This window comes from Salmo trutta, chromosome 14 (genome assembly GCF_901001165.1).
Source record: "Salmo trutta chromosome 14, fSalTru1.1, whole genome shotgun sequence".
NCBI lineage: Eukaryota > Metazoa > Chordata > Actinopteri > Salmoniformes > Salmonidae > Salmo > Salmo trutta.
The window spans coordinates 56844179-56868163 of record NC_042970.1 but is presented as its reverse complement, the minus strand read 5'-3'; the positions used below and the strand labels follow the sequence as shown (position 1 = coordinate 56868163).

Genomic DNA, 23985 nt, shown 5'->3' with positions numbered 1-23985 from the left:
TAATGTACGTATATGATTACTGCCGCTGGGGAAGCTGTGATGTCAATGGAGTGAGTTAGTGAAATCTTGGAGATTTCTTCTTCAATCTTGGAGAATGACTACTACTGAAAATGAAAATTTCTCCGTCTCATCATTTTATCATTTTATCATTTTATCATTTTATTTTAGGTAACATGATTAATTAGATAGACCATGAGTTTGGTGATGTTTGAAGGCAATTGATGGGAGTTTTCACAGAGTGAAAACTGGTTGGTATTTTTCCCATTGTAAGTAATGGGGTTTGCTAGGTTACTAATGGTTTACATGTAAGAGAAGGGATTAAGATGGCGTCTGAACTTTCTGTACTTTTTTTCACAAAAGTTGTATTTTCTATGAACAAAGGTTTACTTTAGGTAATATGTAAATATGTGATGTGATGATAAAATGTGTTAGTGTCAATATCTGTACAAAAATAGAGTCTAACAGTTCACTAGCTTGATGCTCACCAAATTGAGCTTGGCTAAGTGTTAGTTAGCTCTAGGCTAGTTGGTTTCAGTGAATGTTAGCTTACATGTTAATGGTTAATAATGTAATGGTTGTAGCATTGTTTTGCATAGGCCTCCAATAATTTAGGGTTTGTTTTTGAAATTGACACTGATAGTACAGTGAGTTATATATAATGTGTAGATGTATGGTGACTCCAGGTTTGGATGTACGGACCAATGGGACTGCCATGGGCAAGTCCCTTGACGGGTACCAGGAATGGTGGGAGGACAATCTGAAGGTAATTATATTTGCACACAACGGTAGCGTCCAGGCTCCAGAGTACTCACACTATCGCCTGATGTACGGACAGGAGCCACAGCTGTTTACTGAGGTAGACAATGCAATTGTATATACAATTATTGCATATACTGATGTATAAAAATTGTGTGATTGACTTAGCGTTAGTGTTTGTCTAGTGCTATTTTTGTATAACATACTTTGAGGTCACTGAAACTCCACCTGATGTGGTGGAAGTTGTCAAACCAGATCAGAATGCCTTCGAGGACCACCTTCAGGCATGGGCTGAGAAGGATGTGGAGATTTTTGACCAGGTAAAAATTATTGTCCGCAGGTATTTATTTTCTGGCCTTCCAAGAGATATAAGAGATGTATTTGTAATAATATGAAATAATTGCATTTATTTCTATTATCAATCAAGGTGAGACTACATGGACAATGCGCAAGGAGAAACAGAAGGAAAGCCACCAGATGAGAATCAAGGGGACCAAGTGCTTCGATATCTGGGCGAATGACTTGACTTGGAAGAAGGACAAAAGGAAGGCGAGACCTGGGAAACCTTGCTGCTTTTTTGCTTCTAGCTGGGGTCACCATCCGTTAAGGTAAATATAAAAATCTCATATGTTAGGTATGCGTAACTGGCTGTAAGGGAGTCAGGCGCAGGAGAGCAGAAGTTGGGTAGCCAAAGGAGCCTTTTATTTCAGCGAACAAACACAAGGCACTAAGAACACTAAACACAAGATGGGTTGACATAACCCAGCGCAAACCAGTCTAGCGTGTACATACATGAAACAACAAACAATTCCACACAAAGACATGGAGGGGAAGAGCGGGTTAAATACACAATACTTAATGAGGGAAATGAGAACATGGTGTGTAGGAAAACAAGACAAAACTAATGGAAAATGAAAAGTGGATTGACGATGGCGAGAAGACCGGTGACGCCGACCGCCGCCCGAACCCGACTTCGGTGGAAGTCGTGACAGATGATAACTATTTGCATTTGCCTTCTTGTATTGGGTGGCATCGCCATACTGTCAGAAGTACCAACACTGGCCCAGGGGTATCTCCAAATAGTCAATCTCAAGGCTAACCACTCGGTCACATTAAGTAACTGCCGCTTCCAGGTTGGTACTGTTAAGGTGTATGACTCCAGTTGTCATGACACCACCCTGGAGTTTCTCTCACAACTCATCTCTCTATCTTTTCAAGGGACCATCCCTTACCTCCCACATCAAGCCCACTGACATAAAAAAAAATACTGACAGGTATACTTTCTTTTGTCTGCCTTTAACATTATTGTATATCTAATCAAACATTTAAATTGAATAATTCAATAACTGTATTTTTACATCCCTGATAAACCTGTGTGTTTGCTTGTTAACATCTGTCTCCTACCCTGTTCCCTTCACTCTGCTCCTGTTCTCCAGGACCTAGGGGGTTCTGCCTAAAACCCAGACATGGATCAACCTGATGTCCTCCATTACCAACCACCCTCCAACTTTTCATTACATCAGCTACTCTTATTGTCATGTTGTTATTGTCATTTGCTAAGAAAGAGCAAGAAAACGATCATACTGGGCACATAATGTGAGATGCACAGATAAGCTAAAAACACTAGCACTGCAAACACTCAGAACAAAGAGAGCAGCAGCGTCTGGACTTTGCAGTTTCCCTCTTCGAGTCCCCCTTCCGAGACTGACTGCCTGTTGAAAACAAGTGACAGGCTGAACCTCCCATCCACACAGCACCCACATCCTCTCCATTCCACACACCAGAATTCAGTATTTGAGTCTGATTGCCATGTGAGTGTACCAAAAAAATCTGTGAAAGTAAACGGACACACGTACCAAAAAAATATAAATGTTTATATATTTAAATGTTAAATATTGCCAGATTGGTTTTCACAGCTGTTTCATAAGGTGTTTATTATTGTAAATTGTAATTTATCCTTTGGTATTTGTTAGTTCAATATTATTCATTGTTGATTTTGTAAAAAATCATAATGTTATTTCTGTGTAGATAAGGGAAGGCCTGTTTAAAAATGAAAATATGCCAGCCAGACAAGCCAGTGTATGAATCAAATGTATTTGCATATGAATGGAGTGGAAATTAGATGACTTTGTGATCAGCAAGGTAAGTAACATTAATATGTGGAGGGGGGGCATCTAAATGATAATGTTTTACCCCAATGTCTATTAATTCATAAAAAGCAGATGGCAAGTAACATTAATCGCAATGATTAGTCTATGCAAATTAATATGAAAACAAAAGCTCATTAATAGGAATACATTAGCCTGATTGGTAACAAGTACGACGTGGGGAAAAGTCAGGGCCCTCATTTATCAATGTTGCGTACGAACAGAAATGTTCGTAAACCATGCGTGCGATCATTTCTAAGCAAAGTGTGGGATTTATCAATTTGTACTTATACTTGAGAATGTGTGTAAATTTAAGCACACCTCTGACCATGTGTACACACAGCACCTTGTGGTAGAAAAGTCAAACTGCTAATGAAATACCATCCACCAAATGTAGAAAGGATTGACATACTGGACCAAATCATAAACTATGAGGAAAAAAGTTAATACATGAATAGTTTATTTTTCTTTTATAGACACTTAAGCTACTAATAGTTTTCTCAGGGTGCTATCGAATTCATAAACATTAAACCATTTAAGCCTAATTGAATAATAAAGTTAATTAGAAAGAGAGTGGAATGTTAGGTTGGAGGCAATTTAATTAAACCAGTTAAATAATATAAAAAGCAACACTGAGGCATTGTGACTTGTCCAAAATGGCAAATCTTGCATTGCTGGAGGATCTGGCACAAGCTGCATTACGCAGGGAGCGTATTTTCAATGAGCTTGCAGATTTTTTTGCTGAGTCTGACGATTGACCTATTAGATTTCGTTTTCAAGGCATATTTTATTGTATCTCTGCAACAAACTCTAACCAGTATTAGAAAGGGAGACGAAACGCACCAATGCCATCCCAGTGCATACCGAAGTCCTCTCCACCCTGGGATTTTTGGCCACTGGAACATTCCAACGGGAGAATGCGGATCGGTCACAACCAACCATGAGCCGAATATTGCCTGCAGTCCTCATGGCATTATTTAATTGACCCCACAATACATACAGTTTCCGTGCAACAGGCCAGAGTGAAAAGGGATTTCCATACCATAGCTGGATTTCCCAATGTCATTGGAGAAATTGACTGCAACCACATCGCAATAAAAGCACCATTATTGAACAAATTCAACTTTGTCAACAGAAAAGGTTTCCATTCTGTCAATGTGCAGGTCATCTGTGATTCACATTTGGCTTTGTTGAATGTAGTGGCCAAACAGCCAGGTGGGACACATAATTCAGTCATTGTGCAGAACAGTTCAGTTGGCCTTAATCTCCAGGAAGGAGCTGTTGAGGATGGATGGCTTATTGGTAAGCAACACGTTTCATTTGCAAGGTTTATTTGCCATGTAAGACCTCTACTGGGAAACTATCTGAATGTTGTGTTCATAACTGCAGGAAACCGTGGCTACCCATTAAAAACATGGCTGATGACTCCCCTCACAAACCCCTCAAACCAACAAGAGGCAACGTACAACCAAGCCCACGCACACATAAGAACAGTGGAGCGCACCATAGGCCTGCTGAAATGGCATTGGCTGTTCTTGTCTGGGACAGGAGGCACACTGCAATACCAGCCTAGCAAGGTTTGCCTCAAATGACATTCCTTCAAATGCCATCACGTGAATGTAATACAATGTGTAAATTCCTTTTTAGGTTTGCTACATTGTCAGGGCTTGCAGTGTGCTCCACAAGAGGACAAGAGTCAGTACCATACAACGGTTTTAGGTATCTGTTCTTCCAAATATAATCAAATCGACAAGGAAAACACATTTACATTCAACAAGTTCTTTCAATGATTGATTTCTCTATTGTGTTTATCTCTTCTTGTTGTTTCAGGACTGCATCAGCCAAAGCAGCTGAAGTGCTCACCAAAGAGGACACCCTTCTTGTAGGCCTGGAAATGGCTGAGGGGTCAGGCAAATCAGCCACCTCTGTGAAGACGTCATGTTTTGTTATATTTATTTTGTTACATATAAAAATATTTAGATGTGGTCCATTCCTGAATATGGTTGCAAAAATAAAGCTTGACTTAACATCAGTTGGTGTGTCTGGTATTCCTTCAGGGTCTGGGAGAGGGTCATCAGTATCACCATCACAAATGATGCCAGAGACTGAGGTCTCTCCAATTATGCTGCCAATGTGCTGGTCCATAGCAGACAGTGAAGAGTCACCTTGCCCTCTTCCTGTTGCACTTATATCCCTTTTGTGGATCATATATTTTTTTTGCACATGTTTTCAAATCAGACCATTTCTTTTAATTTCATTTATTGTTAATTTACCACAGCTCTAACCTGCTCCCAAGCAATATTTTAAGCCATTGCTGAGGACTGCAGAAAGTATGACTTGTGTTTGCTTCCACTTCAGTGATCAAAAGTTCTATTTTTGCGTCCAATTTTTTTTTTCTTTGTCTTCTTTGATTTCTCCATGTTGGCGGATAGAAATTACTGACATTTCTTGCAGCTTTAAAGGGAAGCTTTGTGACCATAAATACTCATTTAGGGCGGTTCTTTATGTAAATGAGACTTCACGTGCACTAGCACAGTGTTTCAGAACGTGTCTGATTTATCACGGCAAAATACTTATAGGTGTGTGTAAATCAAGCGTACGAGCAATTGATAAATACTAACTTTTTTGTATTTGCGAACATTCAAAATTTTCTTCGTACGAGTTCATTTAGAAGCTTTTCTAAGCAACATTGATAAATGAGGTCCCTGGATCCTAGTCAGGCTGTTGTTTGTCAATTCCAGATTAAATATAGGCCTTCATGTGTATCAAATCTGTAGGCGATTGTAGGCTAAATTGATGACAAACAGCTGAAATGTTCGAGCTTCATCATGATCTGTGATCAAAACAGGCTGGGGTGTATTCGGTTCTGTTTAGGCTAAAGTTATGTGTAAGAATGCAACTGCACTGAAATGAATAGCCTGATTCAATGGGATTCAATGCAAAAAAGTATTTATCTGTTAAGCTGTTTGGTCTATGCATAGACCCATACGATTCTATCTTTTTGGTATTTTGCGGTAGGCATAGCCTACCACTAATATTCCTCAATTGTGGAGCATTTAATAAACCAACCACATTTTCCTGTGATGTTGAGGCTGAGCAAGACCTTCAATAGGCTAGTACACTATGTGGAAATAATTGTTATAGCCTAGATCGCATTATATAATCTGGACCGTTGTTTTTTCTAAGGCTAAGCAAACATGTTTTTTGCCCATCTCTATAACAAGGGTTAGGCCTATATCTTCACATACACCCTCAATTCGAGCCCTGCTTTAAACCATAAGACATCTCCACTGCAATGTATAGCCTAAGGATTGCATAGTGACAGTGATTGTGTCTGTTAATCTGGTAAACTGGGAACTCTGGGGGGAAAAAACGAGGTCAAATCATGATATCAGTGATTTTCAGGTCAGAGAAAGATGCCAGAGTTTCTGGATTGTAATTCCGAGTTGGATGACCGTTCCAAAAAATAAAATCCCAGTCTGAGCTCAATTTTTTTCCGAGTTCCCTGTTGTCTTGAATGCACTGAAGTCGGAAGTCAGAGATTGACGATTTCCGAGTTGTTTTGAATGTGCCACTAGAGACCTTGGCTATCCCTTATTTCTGAATAGGGCTACCTCCAACAAAGAAGCCCTTCTGTCTGTATTGATGTGAGAAATAGGCATATCTACACAGTAATGGTGGCTGGCTGAAATATCCACTAGCCTAATAATTTTTGTATTGAGGTGAAATGCCTATTTTAGCTAAATTGACAAATGAAATTGAGTAGATTACTCTGGCAATGAAAAAAAGACGTTTGTAAGGCGTTCATGGTGAGATCTTTAATAATAAACTAAACAGACACGTGACGCGTAAGACGTAGACGTTTTTAAGGCGTTCATGGTAAGATCTTTCATTATAAACTTGCAAGCAAACTGACGTGACGTGTCAATGCCACGTTACACGACGTGAACACTACGTCTACATGATGTGTACACTACATCTACATGACGTGTACGTGTCACGTGACATGAACGTGACGTGAACGCGTAGGCAGTTTGACGCCTTAGAAAAAAACGAGTCTCCATTGACAGTCCATGGTAATTCATGGCGGTATTTTATGGCGCTAGGATGACATTAGGTGACTTGGTGAGAGGTATCAGTAGCTTCACAAGGCTTAATTCTGGCACTTAACACCCCCCATACCTCACGTTAGACTGTATCCCAACAAACACAGGTAGGTTGTAAAGATGTCAGATTTTGATTGATTTTGAAATGCTTTTGGACATGTTCTCAGATTCATATATACAGTGGTTTCTCAATTAAAAGTACACTTTTAAAAAGGAGGAGCACATTTTCCTAGAAGAAATTACAAATATCTGGCCTACTAGTCATATATAAGTTATGTAAATGTGACCATTGTTTTAATTTTGAATCATTGAGATATTATTATATTTACAACAAATATAGACAATATATGAGAGAAATACATTTACAGATAATGATATACACTATCTAACAAAAATCACAACATAACCATTGTTGGATCAATGAAAATATTTGACCTCCACAATTGCTGCTGTTCACATCATAGGCCTACTCATAAGTATTGTACATTGATGAATCTTGCAGTGATCTGGCCTTAGATATCAGATCTGGGTGGGTGTGCACTCTGGTTTTTCTAATAATGGGATTTTCAACAATCAATAAGGTTATGACCAAAAGTAATGTTGCATTGCTTGTTATTCAAACGGCTAAAACTTCTTTTGGCTAGGTTATGGCGCTAGTGACCCACCTCGACAACATCTGGTGAAATTGGAGAGTGTGAAATTCAAAGTACAAAAATTGTAATATTAAACATTCGTGAAAATACAAGTGTCTTACATCATTTAAAAGCGTAACTTTTTGTTAATCCAACAACTTTATCAGATTTCAAAAAGGCTTTTCGGCGAAAGCATACCATGCGATTATCTGAGGACAGCGCCCCGCATACAAAAGCATTAAAAACATTTTCCAAACCAGCAGAGGCGTCACGAAAGTCAGAAATAGCGATAAAATAAATCACTTCCCTTTGAAGATCTTCCTCTTTTTGCAATCCCAAGGGTCCCAGCTACGCAACAAATGGTCATTTTGTTAGATAAAGTCCTTCTTTATATCCCGAAAAAGTCAGTTTAGTTGGCGTGTTTGATTCAGTAATCCACCCTTCCCACATTCATACAAAGGAATCCCAAAAGTTACCAATAAACTTCATCCAAACAAGTCAAACAACGTTTCTAATCGATCCTCAGGTACCGTAATATGTAAATAAATTATACAATTTAAGACGGATTGTAGTATGTTCAATACTGGAGATAAATAACTAATTGCGCGCCCTCATCCACGGTTAATGCAATACTGATATTTTGATGTTTGACAATTGAATGATCGTTAACATGATGTCAGCTTCACATTTTACACACAAAGACCACAAAAGAAGTCATGTTATCACAATCACATCATCTTCAAGGAAGTCGCCACACTGTATATTCCAAAAGTTCCTGTTTGTTTTGACTTGAAAGTGTCTATATGCCCTCAATCGAGGACACAAAACATTTATGAAGTTGATTCATCCTGATACTTTTCAAAACCGACCTGTGATAACTCAATCGTTTGTAAACCCATGACAATGATACAAATGATCAGCACAGCAAAATGAACTAGCATAATTGCGGCTTCTATGTATACCATTGACTGTTAGCCATTGTGTGCCTTGTTCTTAAGGAGCACAGTCATACAGTTACTTAGTGATGGAGTCTTACAGTACGTGGCGGTACAAGAGTAACAGAGAGGAAGCTGTTGAAGCTGCATGTCTATTTTATGAGATATTGTGAAAATCCAATTCCTCATTTTTGTTGCATTTATGATATAGCTAAGAGCTGTATATGTGACCATTTTGAAGAATAATTTCAATGGGCCATTTTTTCTAGCTAGTTTGTAGCTAGTCAAAACTGCATCGCCTGTCAATGCACAATTGTCATCATAGGTCAGAGGTTCTACAAGTTGGCACAGTTTAGACAAGAGCACACTTAAGGGGTTGTTAGCTACATAAAAATAAAATGTCACTGGGCCAATCGGGTCTGTGGTCTATTTTTCAGGCTGGAGACCATGTTGCAGAGCCTTTGGTGGGCAAGAAGTAACTTGATTGATGAAGATATGGCCAGCAATCTAATTGCTGTTGCAGAGGAGTTCCTGCAAGAGGCGAAAGACATTCAACAATGGGAACCTTACCAAGATGGCAAGTTGTTACATTTGTAATGTAACAGCAAAGGCTGAGATTGTATCATTGTACTTGTCCTGTATTGTCTCCTGTGTCAAGTCTGGTATTTTGTGTGCACTTCTATCTTGAGAAGTCAGTCAATAAAAAAACCATTCTAATGCTGTTCCTAAATTCTATATGGTGCTCTTATAGTCTTTTAACCTAAAAAAGTTTGTAGGGGTGTATGTTTTAACGATCTATTGTATTTTATTTTTGCAGCCTATCAAGCCCCTTTGGAGGGAAGGCGGTATCAGATCACCAAGGAGCAGTTTGAGTTCCTCATAGATTGCCTGAATATGCAGGCCATGGAAGAACTGGGACATTTTCAACTTACTACATGGGGCCGTGCATTATCATGCTGAAACATGAGGTGATGGCGGCGTAAGGTGAATTTTGTGCACAACATTTGAGAGAAATAAGCTTTTTGTGCGTATGGAAAATTTGTGGGATCATTTATTTCAGCTCATGAAACATGGGACCAACACTTTACATGTTGCATTTATGTTTGTTCATTGTATATTTGTAAGTACGGTGTCTAGTAGAGGTCGGTGTTTGAAAGCAGCTTGGAATCGAAGAAAGCTTCGGAACCGCAGCGAAATCAGTGGGAGCAAGCATTTTGTAACACGGTTTGAAAAAGCACATGATCAAACTAAGCTTTGGATGTCATTGATGACATAAAATCGATATACCGATATAACCGATATAATCCATCCACCTGACAGGTGTGGCATATCAAGAAGCAGATTAAACAGCATGATCATTAAACAGGAGCACCTGGGGACAATAAAAGGCCACTTTAAAATGTGCAGTTTTGTCACACAACACAATGCCACAGTTGTCTCAAGTTTTGAGGGAGCGTGCAATTGGCATGCTGACTGCAGGAATGTCCACCAGAACTGTCTCCAGAGAATCGAATGTTAATTTCTCTACCATAAGCCGCCTCCGTCATTTTAGAGAATTTGGCAGTATGTCCAACCGGCCCTGACAACCGCAGACCACGTGTAACCACACCAGCCCAGAACCTCCACATCAGGCTTCTTCAATTGCGGGATTGTCTGAGACCAACCACCCGGACAGCTGATGAAACTGAGGAGTATTTATGTCTGTTATAAAGCCCTTTTTGTGGAGGAAAAACTCAATCTGATTGGCTGGGCCTGGCTCCCCAGTGGGTGGGCCTATGCCCTCCCAGCCCAGGCAGCGCCCCTGCCCACTTATGTGAAATCCATAGATTAGGGCCTAATGGATTCATTTCAATTGACTGTTTTCCTAATATGAACTGTAACTCAGTAAAATCGTTTAAATTGTTGCGTTTATATTTTTGTTCAGTATATTTCTTAGGGTCCTGCAATGGAAAAGCTTAACTATGCCAGACTGGGTCGTCACTAGTCAACACAGCCACAAAGTCAGATTCCACAAGTACAGTCTAAATTGGCTTTTAAAAAAAATGCTTTTCGGTCTTCATTTAGGGTCAGGTTTAAAATCAAAATGTAAGAAGATAAATTGCAGAAATGTGCGGTGTTTCGACATAATTATGAATTTGTGGCTGTGTTATCTAGTGACAACGGCTAGTGGCTACGCAGTCGTCTAGAGGTCAGTGCTATCTGGGATCCTTGGGACGTCCCTAAATCCTAATACTTCGATAAACACCCACAGTGTCTGACATTTTGGTACACCAGAATTACATTAATTTCCACTGAAACGTTGCGTTGCAGATGCATTGTGTTCGGTGTGAATGTTGAACTTTTGTTGCATACATATCCAGATGATGCTGCTTACTATTTGCATAAAACACTGTCGGTGTGTTCAAAGCGTAACCATTTTAAACTGCAATGGGGGGTGTATGGAAGTCCCAAGTATCCATCATAGTACGGAACGTCGTCTACTCTTAAGGCAGCAGCAATGGAGTCGAGTAGTGTGCTCGAGCAAGAATGAACCTGGAAATTGGCAGGTCTAGTTTTATTCTTTAAAGCGTTTATGCAAATACTTAGCTAGGTATTAACACGAACTTGTATGTATGATTCAATGTGACATATTATTGTAACTTGCTATGCAAGAAAGTAAATAGTATCTCACCAGCCAACCTGCTAATTATTAACAAGCAAACGTAACGTTGACTACTTGTTTTATTGTTGAAGCCAACGTTAACTAGCTATCACGTTAACGTTACTGACTAGTTAGTTAGCTAGTCAACCAAATCAATCCCACCGTAGTTAACCGGCCTTGAATGCGAAAAAGACAATTTGCTGTCCTGGATCTTAGCTAACCAACATATCTGCTTTAGCTAACTGCTAGTAGTAGCTATGTTATCCCCTTCGGCCCTACGTATTAGCAGATTAGCGTAGCTATTTTTGCATTTGCAGGGACATTTTACTAGCTAGCTATTTAATAAGACAATTGTGTGCATGTGGTCCTTTGTTTCTATTAACTAACAAGCAAATAGACTGATTCAGAGCTTGATTAGCCAGGTTGCAACAAACTTGCTAAAGCAGCTGGGTTAAGGGGACCAAGTTAATCTATGGTTCTGGTAGGCTGGACATTAAATCAACGCTTTTTTTCTAATTTAAAAACTCGTTAATTGCATCCGCCGTGGAGTCCAGTTAAATAATATTACCAGCTGCCTTATTTTTGAGCATTTTTCGCCCTGCCAGTTATTAGTTATATAGCAACCTTCCGAGTGTTCTATTCCTAGCCTATTGTTCTGCGTCACAAAGCTTGTTTTGCTATTGCTGGCAATGAGCCCACGTTAACTTCGTAGATTTACCTCAAGTAATCTTACTGCTACTTGGTGAGGTAACGTTAGCTCACTTTTCGCCTGGGTACACTTTGTGGTGACACTGTACTGTATGATAACTATGCGCCAGCCAAACGTTTTCTGGTCATGGTTAACCATATTTTTTTTCTTCAAAAAAAGGTGTAAACCTAAACAAAACATGTCGTGTCCTCTATTTGAATGTTATGGCAGGTAGCCTCGTGGTTAAACCATTGGACTTGTAACCAACCATTCGATCATCGAATACCTGAGCTGACAAGGTAAAAATGTGTCGTTCTGCCCCTGAACAAGGCAGTTAACCCACTGTTCCTAGGCCGTCATTGAAAATAAGAATTTGTTCTTAACTGACTTGCCTAGTTAATGGTAAAATAAAAAAAATGGCTTCTGGGTCATTTGATATGTGTCAATCTGTTCCTTCTAATTGAGCGAATGCTGCACAGCTTCAATGAGTTGCAAACCAGATGGATAGGTTTATTTTATTAACAAATATCAACAAACAAGAGTAATAGTCACATGCAAACAAGCATACATACAAACTATTTAGATTGCCATTAATCCTAAACAAACAAATCATATTCATTAATAATACAAGTTTTAATTGCCTTTTTGTTTTTCATTTTAGTTAAAATAGTGCCATATTGTTTTAAATTCATTTATAAAGTGAATAAAGTTGGGTTTTGAATTAGACCATTTGCATTTGTGAATATGAAATTTACCTAGTATTATTATTAGCATCTTTATCTGTCAGAATTTTTTTAATAAATCATATCAAAACCATTAAATAGTACAGCGGGGCCTTTTTTTTTTTTTTTTTTTTGTAACAAAATTCTGTATGTCAATCCCAAAAATTCTACTATAAATACAGCCAAAAAAAACAAATGCAAAATGGTCTCCTCCATTCCACAGAAATCACGTTTATAGTCAATATTCAGCTTGCATCTTTCCAAAACATGTTTCACAGGATAAATTCTATGTAACATTTTAAATGAAACTTCTTTTACCTTGTTACTGATACAATATTTGTTAGCAATTTTCCATGTTTTCCCCCATTGTATATCACCATAGATATTTGACCAAAAGAATCTTGCTAAGGGAATTGTAGTATCACAAACAATATTCCTAATCTGTTTATTACTACATTTATCTTTGATGTTAATATTGCCAATGAATATATTTTCATGTAAGTCTGTTACTTACATCAACCACAGAGGAATTTAAAAGAGATACAACCCCCTTGTAATTGCATTAAAAACAATTGCGTTTTCTTTCGGGGTTATTGGGATTTTAAACTTATCAAGAAATTCCTCATATGAGAGTAGATATCCATCCTCATTCAGTAACTGACCAACCAAAATAATTTTATTCTCAAACCAATTACGAAAAAAGAGACTTATTTTGAAATTGTTTGTCTTTGTTGTTCCATATAAAGTATCTGTGAGGGGAAAAAATGTTATACGCTAACATCCAAGCTAACATTGCCTGTTTATGGAATTTGGCCAACTTTACTGGGATTTTATCAACATCAAAATTACATCGAAGCAAAAATTCTAAACCAACAACGGAGTCAAATAAATACTTAGGGAAGACATTCCAAGTACTGTTCTGGTTCTTAACATACTTTAGAATCCAATTTATTTTAAAAGTGTTATTTGGAGTATTGAAATCTAAAACCTCAAGACCTCCTTGTTCTTGGGTATTAGTGAGAATATCTTTTTGTAGATAGTGAGGCTTGTTCCTCCAAATAAAATTATAAAAAATCTTATCTAAGTCCTTTACAATTTTAGGGGATAATTCAAGTGATGACAAGACATAAACCGATCTGGATAACCCTTCAGCTTTGGACAATAAAACCCGACCGTATAACGAAATATCTCTCAGCAACCAGAAGTTCAATTTCTCCTTTGTTTTCGCAATAATGGGATTAAAGTTTAATTCACTCCTTTGTTTTTCATCCTTGCATATAACAATTCCAAGATAAGTAACCTTATCTTTAATTGGGATACCATATACTTCCTGTAAAACACAATCCTTGAGTGGAAATAAAACTGACTTATTGATATTCATTTTCAAACCCGAAACTAAGGAAAAGTCTTCAATACAGGAAACTGCTTTAGAAACCTCATTCTGGTCTCTTAAAAATATGGTGGTATCATCAGCCAGTTGACATAGTTTAAATTCATTGCCAAGTGCTGAAACACCTTAAATTCCCTTTCTTGATATGAGGAGCCATAATTTGAGTAACCAATAAAAATTGACTAATTGGGCAGCCCTGCCTAATGCCACGGCCAATATCAAATCTTTGGGATGTCCCGTGATCTAATTTTACAGAGCTAGTACAACCACTATATAAAGTTTGGACTGCTTTAAAAAAAAGTCACGTAACCCCAAAAAATGTATTGCTTTGAACATAAACTCATGTTCTACAGTGTCAAAAGCTTTATAAAAATCAACAAACATAAGAAAACTATCATCAAGGATGAGGTCATTACAGTCAATCATATCTAAGATCAACCTGATGTTATTACTAATGTATCGACCATGCATAAAACCAGATCGTTCTTCATCAATTATATGATGCAAGCCTCGTTTCAACCTCTTAGCAAATACAAGGGCAAATAATTTCCTATCATTTTTAAACAGGCTAATGGGTCTCCAGTTGTCTATATAAAGAGAATCCTTATTAGGTTTGGGAATCAAAGTGATTACACCTTGCTTTAAGGAAGCCGGTAACTCCCCTTTTTCTATTGATTCTTGAAACAAAGCAAGAATGAAAGGAATCAATTAATCATTGAATGCTTTATAAAACTCGCTTATTAAACCATCATTTCCAGGGAACCTATTGTCCTTAAGTCTTTTAATACAGTCTTTTATCTCAATTTCAGATAACTCATCATCACAAAAATCCCTGAAATCATTATCTATCTTAGAAATATTTGCTACATTGTCTAAGAAAAGATCCATAATTGGAAGTTGACTGGGCTGATGTATACATATTCTGATAAAACTGGGCAACATGCTGAGAGATTTCTTTTGGATTTCCATTGGGAATATTATTAATCATTAATTTACATATGGAAGTCTTTTCGCCTGCCCTTTTTGTATTTTTCTCTCCCTCTTCCTTTCATCTTGATCTTACAAACGCTCCCGGGCCTTTTCCTCATAGATACAGTCTAACTGCATTTGCAATGATGATAGCTCCAGTAATTCCTGATTAGTTAGTTCAGTTTTTTTTTTGTACAATCCATTATTCACTTTTATTATGTCATTTTCTTTCTCTCTCTTGGCACGAGCAATTTCTTTCCCCATTGAAATAGCCAAAAGCCTTATCAAATTTCATTAGCTCCCAGTAACTTCCAAACGTATTCCTAACACAGGCACAATTCCACTATTTATCAATAATTCCTGCTACTTCCTTCTTAAATACTTCATTCTCTAGTAAAGTCTTGCTCATTTTCCAGTAACCTTTACTAACTTTTTTTGACGACAAACCATGCATATTTATCTTTATTGAGATCCCTTTGTGGTCTGTTAAAATTGATGGTTCCATAGAGACTGTATCAACCTTGTCAGCCATATCTTTAGATATCAACCAGAAATAAATACGGGATTGTATAGCTAAATCTTTGGTACTCCGTGTAAACATAATCTTATCTGGGTTCTTATGTCTCCAAATATCTACAACACCTAACCGTAGACTTATCTCACAAACAGAATTGCTATCTTTAGGAGGCCATCTATCTAGATGATCATGTAATACTATATTAATCTCCACCCCATATTACTTTGGCTAATGGAAATGTAGACATAATTTCACTTATTTTCCTCTCAATGTCTCTAAATAAAATATTTACTTGACTTGTTATTGGAAGCATAAGTATTTACAACAATGAATTGAATGTGGTTGACATGTATACCAATAGTATAATCCATCTCCCTGTATTATCTGCTTCATGGCTCAATATATGACCCTTAAAGTTGCCTTTTAAAATAGCGACACCTGCTGACCGATTAGTACCAAATATCATTCCCCCATTGACACTTCCAAAACGGAGTATCTGTGGAACAGGCATGAGTTTCTTGAATGAAATAAGTCGGCACGCCTACCCTTACAATACAAAAATAAAGATTTCCTTTTCAAAATACTACGGATTCCCCTGGCATTAATAGAAAAAAACAAATGGACATTTACTATCACAGTGACTATATGAAGTATATTAAACTTGTATACGTTCACATGAATCGGGTTCTCACAAAAAGATAAGTTCTTACTAGTTGCAAATAAAAACAGTCCTTTGCACCACGCAAGTGGTTGACCTAAATTATATATTTTTATACAATTGCAAATAACATTGTACCATAGCTTGATGGTAAAACGAATAGCCAATCTAACATTAAGTGTCAGTGCGAATTTCCCTGCCATAAAAAAATATAGCCATAAAAAAAGTTTGGCTCACACAAACAATATTCTTTCCTCAAGAAATATAAAGTTTTATCAGATGCAAATAAAACTCAGTCCTGCACAACTCACTTGATAAATCCAGGAGTCAACAAGCTAGGCGTCAGTGTGAATTTCCCTTTTCCCATTAACAAAAGCCTTGGCTCCCGCAAAGTATGCACTTTTCCCTTCCTTCCTTGCTCTCTCAATCATCGGCCACAGACGATTCCGATCTTCTTTGTCAAATGCTGTCGGATCCTCCTTGAACCTCAGGTGGTTCTTCTTTAAATAGTAATTTTTCTTTGCACTTTTCCATGTCCTATCCCTCGCTGTCCTGGAGATGAATCTCATGATCACTGGTCGTGGTGGCTGGTTGTTTTCCCCATCTCTCAGCCTACTCAGACAGTGCACTACATCCAGAGACCCGGCAACAACATTTTGCTCCTCCTCCGGGACTATCGCCCTGCAAATGTCCTTCACTCTTGCTTTGATGTTCTCGTCAGATTTTTATGCTATTCCATAAATTCAAAGATTCCATCTCCGACCATACCAGTCATTCTCATTTACCTTTGACTCCATTTCAGTGAGTTTCTTCTCCTGCTTTGCAACCTGAATTTTCAATGTTGCGGTCTGGTGCTTCAGTTTTTACTTCCTCAGCATTGAAATCAATCAATTTCTTCAGGTTAACGATACTGATAGTGTTCTTTTTCACCAAATCCATGATGTCATCTGCGCTCTCTTTGATTTTAGCTGTGAGGATGCGGACGATTTTGTCCTGTAGCTGGCTCATTGATGGTTCACTTCTCAGCTTCTTTGGAAGTTGCTCCTTGGTTGGGCTATTCGGATATGAATCGCATTCACACCCCTTTTTTATACTGAAAGCATATGCGTGAGTTTCAACAATGCCTCTTTTCTCCTTGGAAGTTTCAACATCCATTATCTCAGCAACAGTTTGGTCATGTCCTGTTTCGATGCTACTAGCTATGAAGACATTAGCAGGCTAACTTAACTACACACGCTGAAACTTCGATAGCTAGCTTGTTCGTTGGAAATCGTCCAAAATATGGTTTGATTAATTACAAAATTATTAAAAATAGCTACATTGTATGGTTATATATCATTTTTTGGTGAAAAAACTAATTGCAACTGCAGTCTAAAACTATAAACTTTGAGAAAACCCAAAAATTGTTCCTCAGCTAGAAATGTTACACCCTCATGCCGCCATCTTGAGCGCCCCCACCAAATTGATAGGTCTAGCTCATTGATTTGTAGATCTGACGCAGCTGATTATGGCCCAGCAAGTGTCGCGAATGAGTTATATAGTACCCAGAGAAGGCCACAAGGAGGAGCAAGAGCTATAAACCCATATTTTTTTTTTTGCGTTAACTCTAAACCTACGTATAACCTATTTTAGCCTTAACCGTAGGTATAACCTATTTTAGCCCTAACCCCTAACAATAGGTATAACCCATTTTAGCCTTAACCCTAATTCTTTGATAGTTTCTAAAAGTGTTCTATGCTACACTATTTTAGTAATACAATGTTAGTAAATACCATTATAGTACTAAATAGCATTTTCTTTTTTTTTAATGAAAACCTATATGCGTTTAGCTGTTTCTTTATTAGTTATTTTATTATATGTATTATTGCAAAGCAGAACACTTGATAGACAAGCCACATTTTGTTTTATTTTTCAAATGTGGTTTGAACTAGGTGTGACCTAATAACCTCTATGTGAAAGTCCAGCAATTGGCTGGGATAGGTGGGGCAGGTTTGAGACTGATCTCAGGAATTCATAAGACCTCTTAAGGATCGGACCCTTTTTAAAAAAAAATTTGCCTAAAATTTCATACCCGAATCTGTCTGTAGCTCAGAATCTGAAGCAAGGATATGCATATTCTTGATACCATTTGAAAGGAAACTCTGAAGTTGAAGTTTTTGGAAATGTGAAATTACTGTAGGAGAATATAACACATTAGATCTGGTAAAATATAATACAAAGGAAAAAACTTTTTACATTTTTCTTTTCTTTACCATCTTTGAAATGCAAGAGAGAGGCAATAATGTATTATTCCAGCCCAGGTGAAATGTAGATTTTGGCCACTAGATGGCAGCAGTGTATGTGCAAAGTTTTAGGCTGATCCAATGAACCATCTGTTCATAATGTTGTATCAAGACTGCCCAAATGTACCTAATTGGTTTATTAATACATTTTCAAGTTCATAATTGTACACTCTCAAACAATAGCATGGTATTCTTTCACTGCAATAGCTACTGTAAATTGGACAGTGCTGTTATAGATTATCAAGAATTTAAGCTTTCTGCCCATATCAGACATGTCTGTCCTTGGATTGTCTTTGTTGTTAGGCTAATGTGATTAGCACATGTTAGCTCAACCGTCCCATGGGGGGGGACACTGATCCCGTAGAGGTTTTAAGAGCCTATGCTTTGCTGAGCAGCTCATTTTCAGAAGTGTGCTGCCAGCCATGCCATGCTATCAGCGAATTAGACCAGTGAATAATGAAAAGTTAATTTATTGCTAGTTCAAACAACAAAATGTATTACACAAAGGCAAATGGTAGCAGACAAATAGTAAGCTGGTTAAATAAAAGACAGCGCTTTTTAGACATCCCTATTTCCCCAACATAATGGCAATGTCTGTATTTCGCCAAATAACTCAATTGATGTGTTTTAAAGTTCTACACCGTTTAATTCAAGGTCATCTATTCTTTCTAATGACGTAAATGTAGGTATGCTGCGATCAATTTCTGGTAGAAAAAAATTATATTTTTTCTCATGGAATTCTGATGTCGTCCCATTGTTTCCTATAGAGGAAATAGGGGTATGACTGTCTATTTCGCTAAATATCTCACAATGTGTATATTTAGAGTTTAAGTCAGACACCATTTTAGTCAGGACAATCTCCTCTTTGTAATAAAGTAAGTCTGGGCAGCGAGCTCGGTGGTCGTCGATCACTAGACCAGAAATAGTCCAAAGTTTTCATTTTTTTCCCTACTTCCTCATTACGCAGACATAAGCTCAGTTGACACCATCAAGGTGCGGTTGTTTACTTTCTATACAAGTTATTTTTTTTCCAGTTTCGTCCTAAGAACAGATTGTAGTGGTAAAATAAAAAGGGCTACATATTTTTGTGCCATTTAGGGGAAATGGAATTCTAAGCATCACTTCAGTCAGAAGAGGCTCTGCGACGGTTTGTTTCAATTCATTTGCTATGACCTTGCGCTAGTGTTCCAAACTCAGCCAACGTTCTTTGGCCATTTTTCCAGCCTTTGGTGAGTTTTGACTCGTTCTATTGTCCAGCCTAGTTCTGGTGTTGTAACGTTACTTCGTTGTAGAGAATCTTCTCAGGAACACAACACTTCATTTCATGAGGGTAGGACTGCTTAGATCTCATTTTCAAGTTATCTGAAAAGGTCAAAAAGGTCACACAGATCAAATCACCTGTCTGGTTTCTTAAATTAAACACATTTTGACCAAGGCAAAGGGTGGCTACTATGAAGTCTCTTTAATATTAAACATATTTTGATTTAACTTTTTTTTTGATTGCATGTGTGTTATTTCATAGTTTTGATGTCCAAACTTTTCACTGGTACTGTATATATCTAGCTACGGCTCTAAAAAAATCCCGGTCTACCAGCAGCCTATCGACTGACTAATTGGGGTCAGCCCTACTTCAAAGGTACGCCTACACGTTAGCTGGGTTACATTGTAATGTTATTTTTGATGTTGATAAGTTTGAAGGAAGGATAAACTGCAATGTTTCCATCAAATAATTAGCCTAGGCTCAGAAGAAACAGTGGGCTACCTGCTAGCCAGCTGCACAGAAAGAGAGATGGGACCCATTTTCAATTCACTGGTATTTAGCCACTGAATTCTGGTAGTTTTTACTTGAAAGAATAAAACCATCAATCCAAAAATGTGCAGCTGGCACAAAACAGCCAATGCTGTGCAGCACTGCCTCTCACTCAGCTCGTTGCCTCAGTGAACGGCATGGACCAATTCCTCTCAACCATACATCAAAATGTAGCTACGAAGTTCTACTTTGTTACCTGCATTTTTTTTGTCTGAAAACATCTGAAACGAAGGAAAAAATATTTCACCTTATTTCAGTCAAAAGACGTCCGATGACCATGCAACACCCTGAGGAATTTCCCATACTTCAAATGTCACATCGATCTTACTTTGATAAGTTGAGGAATACCCATCGCTAAGAGCAAATATGAACACACCGGTTTCGCAAAAAGGGCTGTCCCACAGATTTGAACGATCTTAGCACAGCACATGCTTTACATTTGGACTCATATCGCGTAAATATCGTAACGTACAGTATTGGGATGTTTAGACATCGGTGACATCTGCCATATTGTTTTCAAATGATTTATGTATTTTGACAACCACATTATTGACAATAAGTGGAAACAGATTTTACAGCTTTTCTTTGTAGAATTCTGTGTCCATTGTTTGTAGCGTCACCTAAGACCCTACCAATAGCTACACTACGCTAAACTTTCTTCATTGCCATGTCAAAGAGAAACTGATGGCTTGTGTTGTTTCTGCACCTTTTTTATTTATTGTATGTTCTCCTTTTAGGCCTGACCTGAAGGTAACAGATTACAACCTACTCTGACGTCACAACTGCGATGGTTAGGAAACCCCACTGTGTCATTCCACCCAGCCCTGTGGCCACCTGATTGAGCTTGGTGTGCGTTTGCCTTCCCCTCAAAGACAATGTACTGCCTTCAGTGGTTGCTCCCGGTTCTCCTCATCCCGAAACCTCTGAACCCGGCTTTATGGTTCAACCACTCAATGTTCATGGGCTTCTACCTGCTCAGCTTCCTGCTGGAGAGGAAGCCATGTACCATTTGTGCCTTAGTGTTCCTGGCAGCGCTGTTTTTCATCTGCTACAGCTGCTGGGGGAACTGTTTTCTGTACCACTGCCATGACTCCACTCTACCAGATTGTGCACACGACCCCAGCATTGTGGGCACCTAAGAGGATTTCCCCTGACATGATGCGCAGATGGATCCTGGACAATCTGTATCTAGGCTGTGAATAAAATCTCCCACCTGACACTGTCGATGTGGAGAAACATAGACTTCATCCCGATTCTCAACCCCTCTGCCCTTAGTGTGCATTTGTTCACTTTTCTTCATGGATTTAAAAGGAATTGACTGGTGTATGAAATATGGTGAATCCCCCATGCATACACCAATCCAATGCTTTTAAATGTGTGGGCATGTGTACACTTCCCAGAGAATAGCCTACCCTACCCTCCTCACTACTGCCCTCCACCCCTGCCTTTTTCCCCTGGTTTTTAGTGAACGTTGCCTACCCTGGCCTCATTGGATCTAAACGTTTGCATGGGTTGCCTTTTAGAGTTTTCTAAAGTAATGTTAATACATATGTTTTAATTACAGAAATCTGAAAGTTTCCAAAGGGTAGAAATCAAATGTGGTGTTGGTGTGAAAATGCTGACTATCAGTATAAGTTACAGTAGCAGGAAGGTGAACATGAAAATCCTGCTTCCCTGTTGAGCTTTGGACGTCAAGAGAAAGCGAGTGATGTGAACTTGTTATCTAGAGTGCCTTCAGAAAATATTCATACCGCTTCACTTACTCCACATTTTGTTGTATTACAGCCTGAATTCAAAATGTATTAAATAAATAAAATGTCACCCATCTACACACAATACCCCATAATGACAAAGTTAGAACATGTTTTTAGAAATTTGAGCTAATTAAATACAGAAATATCTAATTTACATAAGTATTCACAGCCCTGAGTCAATACTTTGTAGAAGCACTGTTGGCAGCAATTACAGCTGTGAGTCTTTCTGTGTCAGTCTCTTAAGATCTTTCCACACCTGGATTGTGCAATATTTGCTCATAATTATTTTTCAGAAATCTTCAAGTGCTTTCAAGTTAGTTGTTGATCTTTGCTAGACAACCATTTCCAGGTCTTGCCATAGATTTTCAAGTAGATTTAAGTCCGAACTGTAACTCTGCCATTCCAGTGTAGATTTGGCCTTGTTTTAGGTTATTGTCCTGCTGAAAGGTGAATTAATCTCCCAGTGTCTGGTGGAAAGCAGACTGAACCAGGTCTTCCTCTAGAATTTGGCCTGTGCTCCATTCCATTTCTTTTTTTATCGGGAAAAAACTCCCCAGTCCTTAACGATTACAAGCATACCCATAACATGATGCAGCCACCACTACGCTTGAAAATATGGAGAGTGGTACTCAGTAATGTGTTACATTGGATTTACCCCAAACATTACACTTTGTATTCAGGACAAACAGTTAATTGCTTTGCCACATTTTTTTGCAAATTAACTTTTAGTGCCTTGTTGCAAACATGAAAGATGTTTTGGAATATTTGTATTCTGTACAGGCTTCCTTCCTTCAATTAGGTTAGTATTGTGGAGTAACTACAATGTTTTCTCCTATCACAGCCATTAAACTCTAACTTTTAAAGGCAATGGCTCATGGAGACATACCTGAGCGGTTTCCTTCCTCTCCGGCAACCTGAGTTAAGAAGGATGCCTGTATCTCTGTAGTGATTGGCTGTATTGATACACCATCCGACGTGTAATTAATAACTTCGCCATGCTGAAAGGGAAATGTCTGCTTTTTATTTTATTTTTACCGATCTACAAATAGGTGCCCTTTGCGAGGCATTGGAAAACCTCCCTGGTCTGTGGTTGATTATGTTTTGAAATTCACTGCTCGACTGAATGACCTTACAATTATCTGTATGCGTGGGGTACAGAGATGAGGTAGTCATTCAAAAATCATGTGAAACAATATTATTGCGTACAGTCCATGCAACTTATGTGACCTGTTAAGCAAATTTTTACTATTGTGTGTAGGCCAGTGACCCACTTTTTTTTAAACATTTAATAATTTTTTTTTTATTTGTGCTGTAACAACAAAATGTGGAAAAAGTCAAGGGGTATGAATATTTTCTGAAGGCACTGTATGTCACTTCTGCAGAGTTCAAATGCTACTACTGGTTTTCATTTAATAAAGTTCACCCTCTGAAGGTGTTATCACACTGAGCATGATGCTGTGGCCTTGTTTTCTCAGTTCTTCTAGGCTTCATATCGACTTCTAAGTGTTATCAATTGCCCACTATCTGCATTTGAGAAAACGAGAACCCCATGCCCAAGACCGAAAAATGAAAATGCATATTTGCTGAAAGAATGAGATTTCACAGAATCCCAATATTTGAAAAGACAAAAGTATGCTTTTATAAAGTTTTGTAAATCTAGTCATTGAAATGTGAAGTATAGTATTCTAATGCTGTCTGCTGGAGGGATATTAACATTGATTCTTTTCGTTTGGGCCATAAAGAAACTGCTGAACAAGCTAATTAGCTCTTAATCAAAATGTTTTGGATTATTTTAACTCCAGCACGGTGTGATACTTATCAGGGAAAGTTCACCATTTTGCAGCTGGCTATCCAGTGAACCACAGACCACACGAAATGTTCACATTTTGCCTGGTCTGGTTTTGAGAACTTTTGACAATGAAACTTAAGATAATTGTATTATGTTCTGTTGCTGTAGCTAATGACAAATTGTTTGCCA

At 38.1% G+C, this 23985-nt stretch overlaps 1 protein-coding gene across 2 annotated transcripts; it reads left to right on the top strand.

The window, feature by feature from the left end:
• The first annotated feature begins 11006 nt into the window (after positions 1-11006).
• On the top strand, positions 11007-22051 carry blcap (bladder cancer associated protein). 2 transcript variants are annotated; one of them, XM_029776473.1, is made up of 2 exons: positions 11007-11118; positions 20991-22051. In XM_029776473.1, the coding sequence occupies exon 2, from the start codon at positions 21129-21131 to the stop codon at positions 21390-21392; it is 264 nt and encodes an 87-aa protein (XP_029632333.1). In that variant the 5' UTR covers positions 11007-11118; positions 20991-21128; the 3' UTR covers positions 21393-22051. The 2 variants fall into 2 exon arrangements, with proteins under 2 accessions (XP_029632333.1, XP_029632332.1); XM_029776472.1 differs by having other exon boundaries at positions 11020-11122.
• The last annotated feature ends 1934 nt before the right edge of the window (positions 22052-23985 follow it).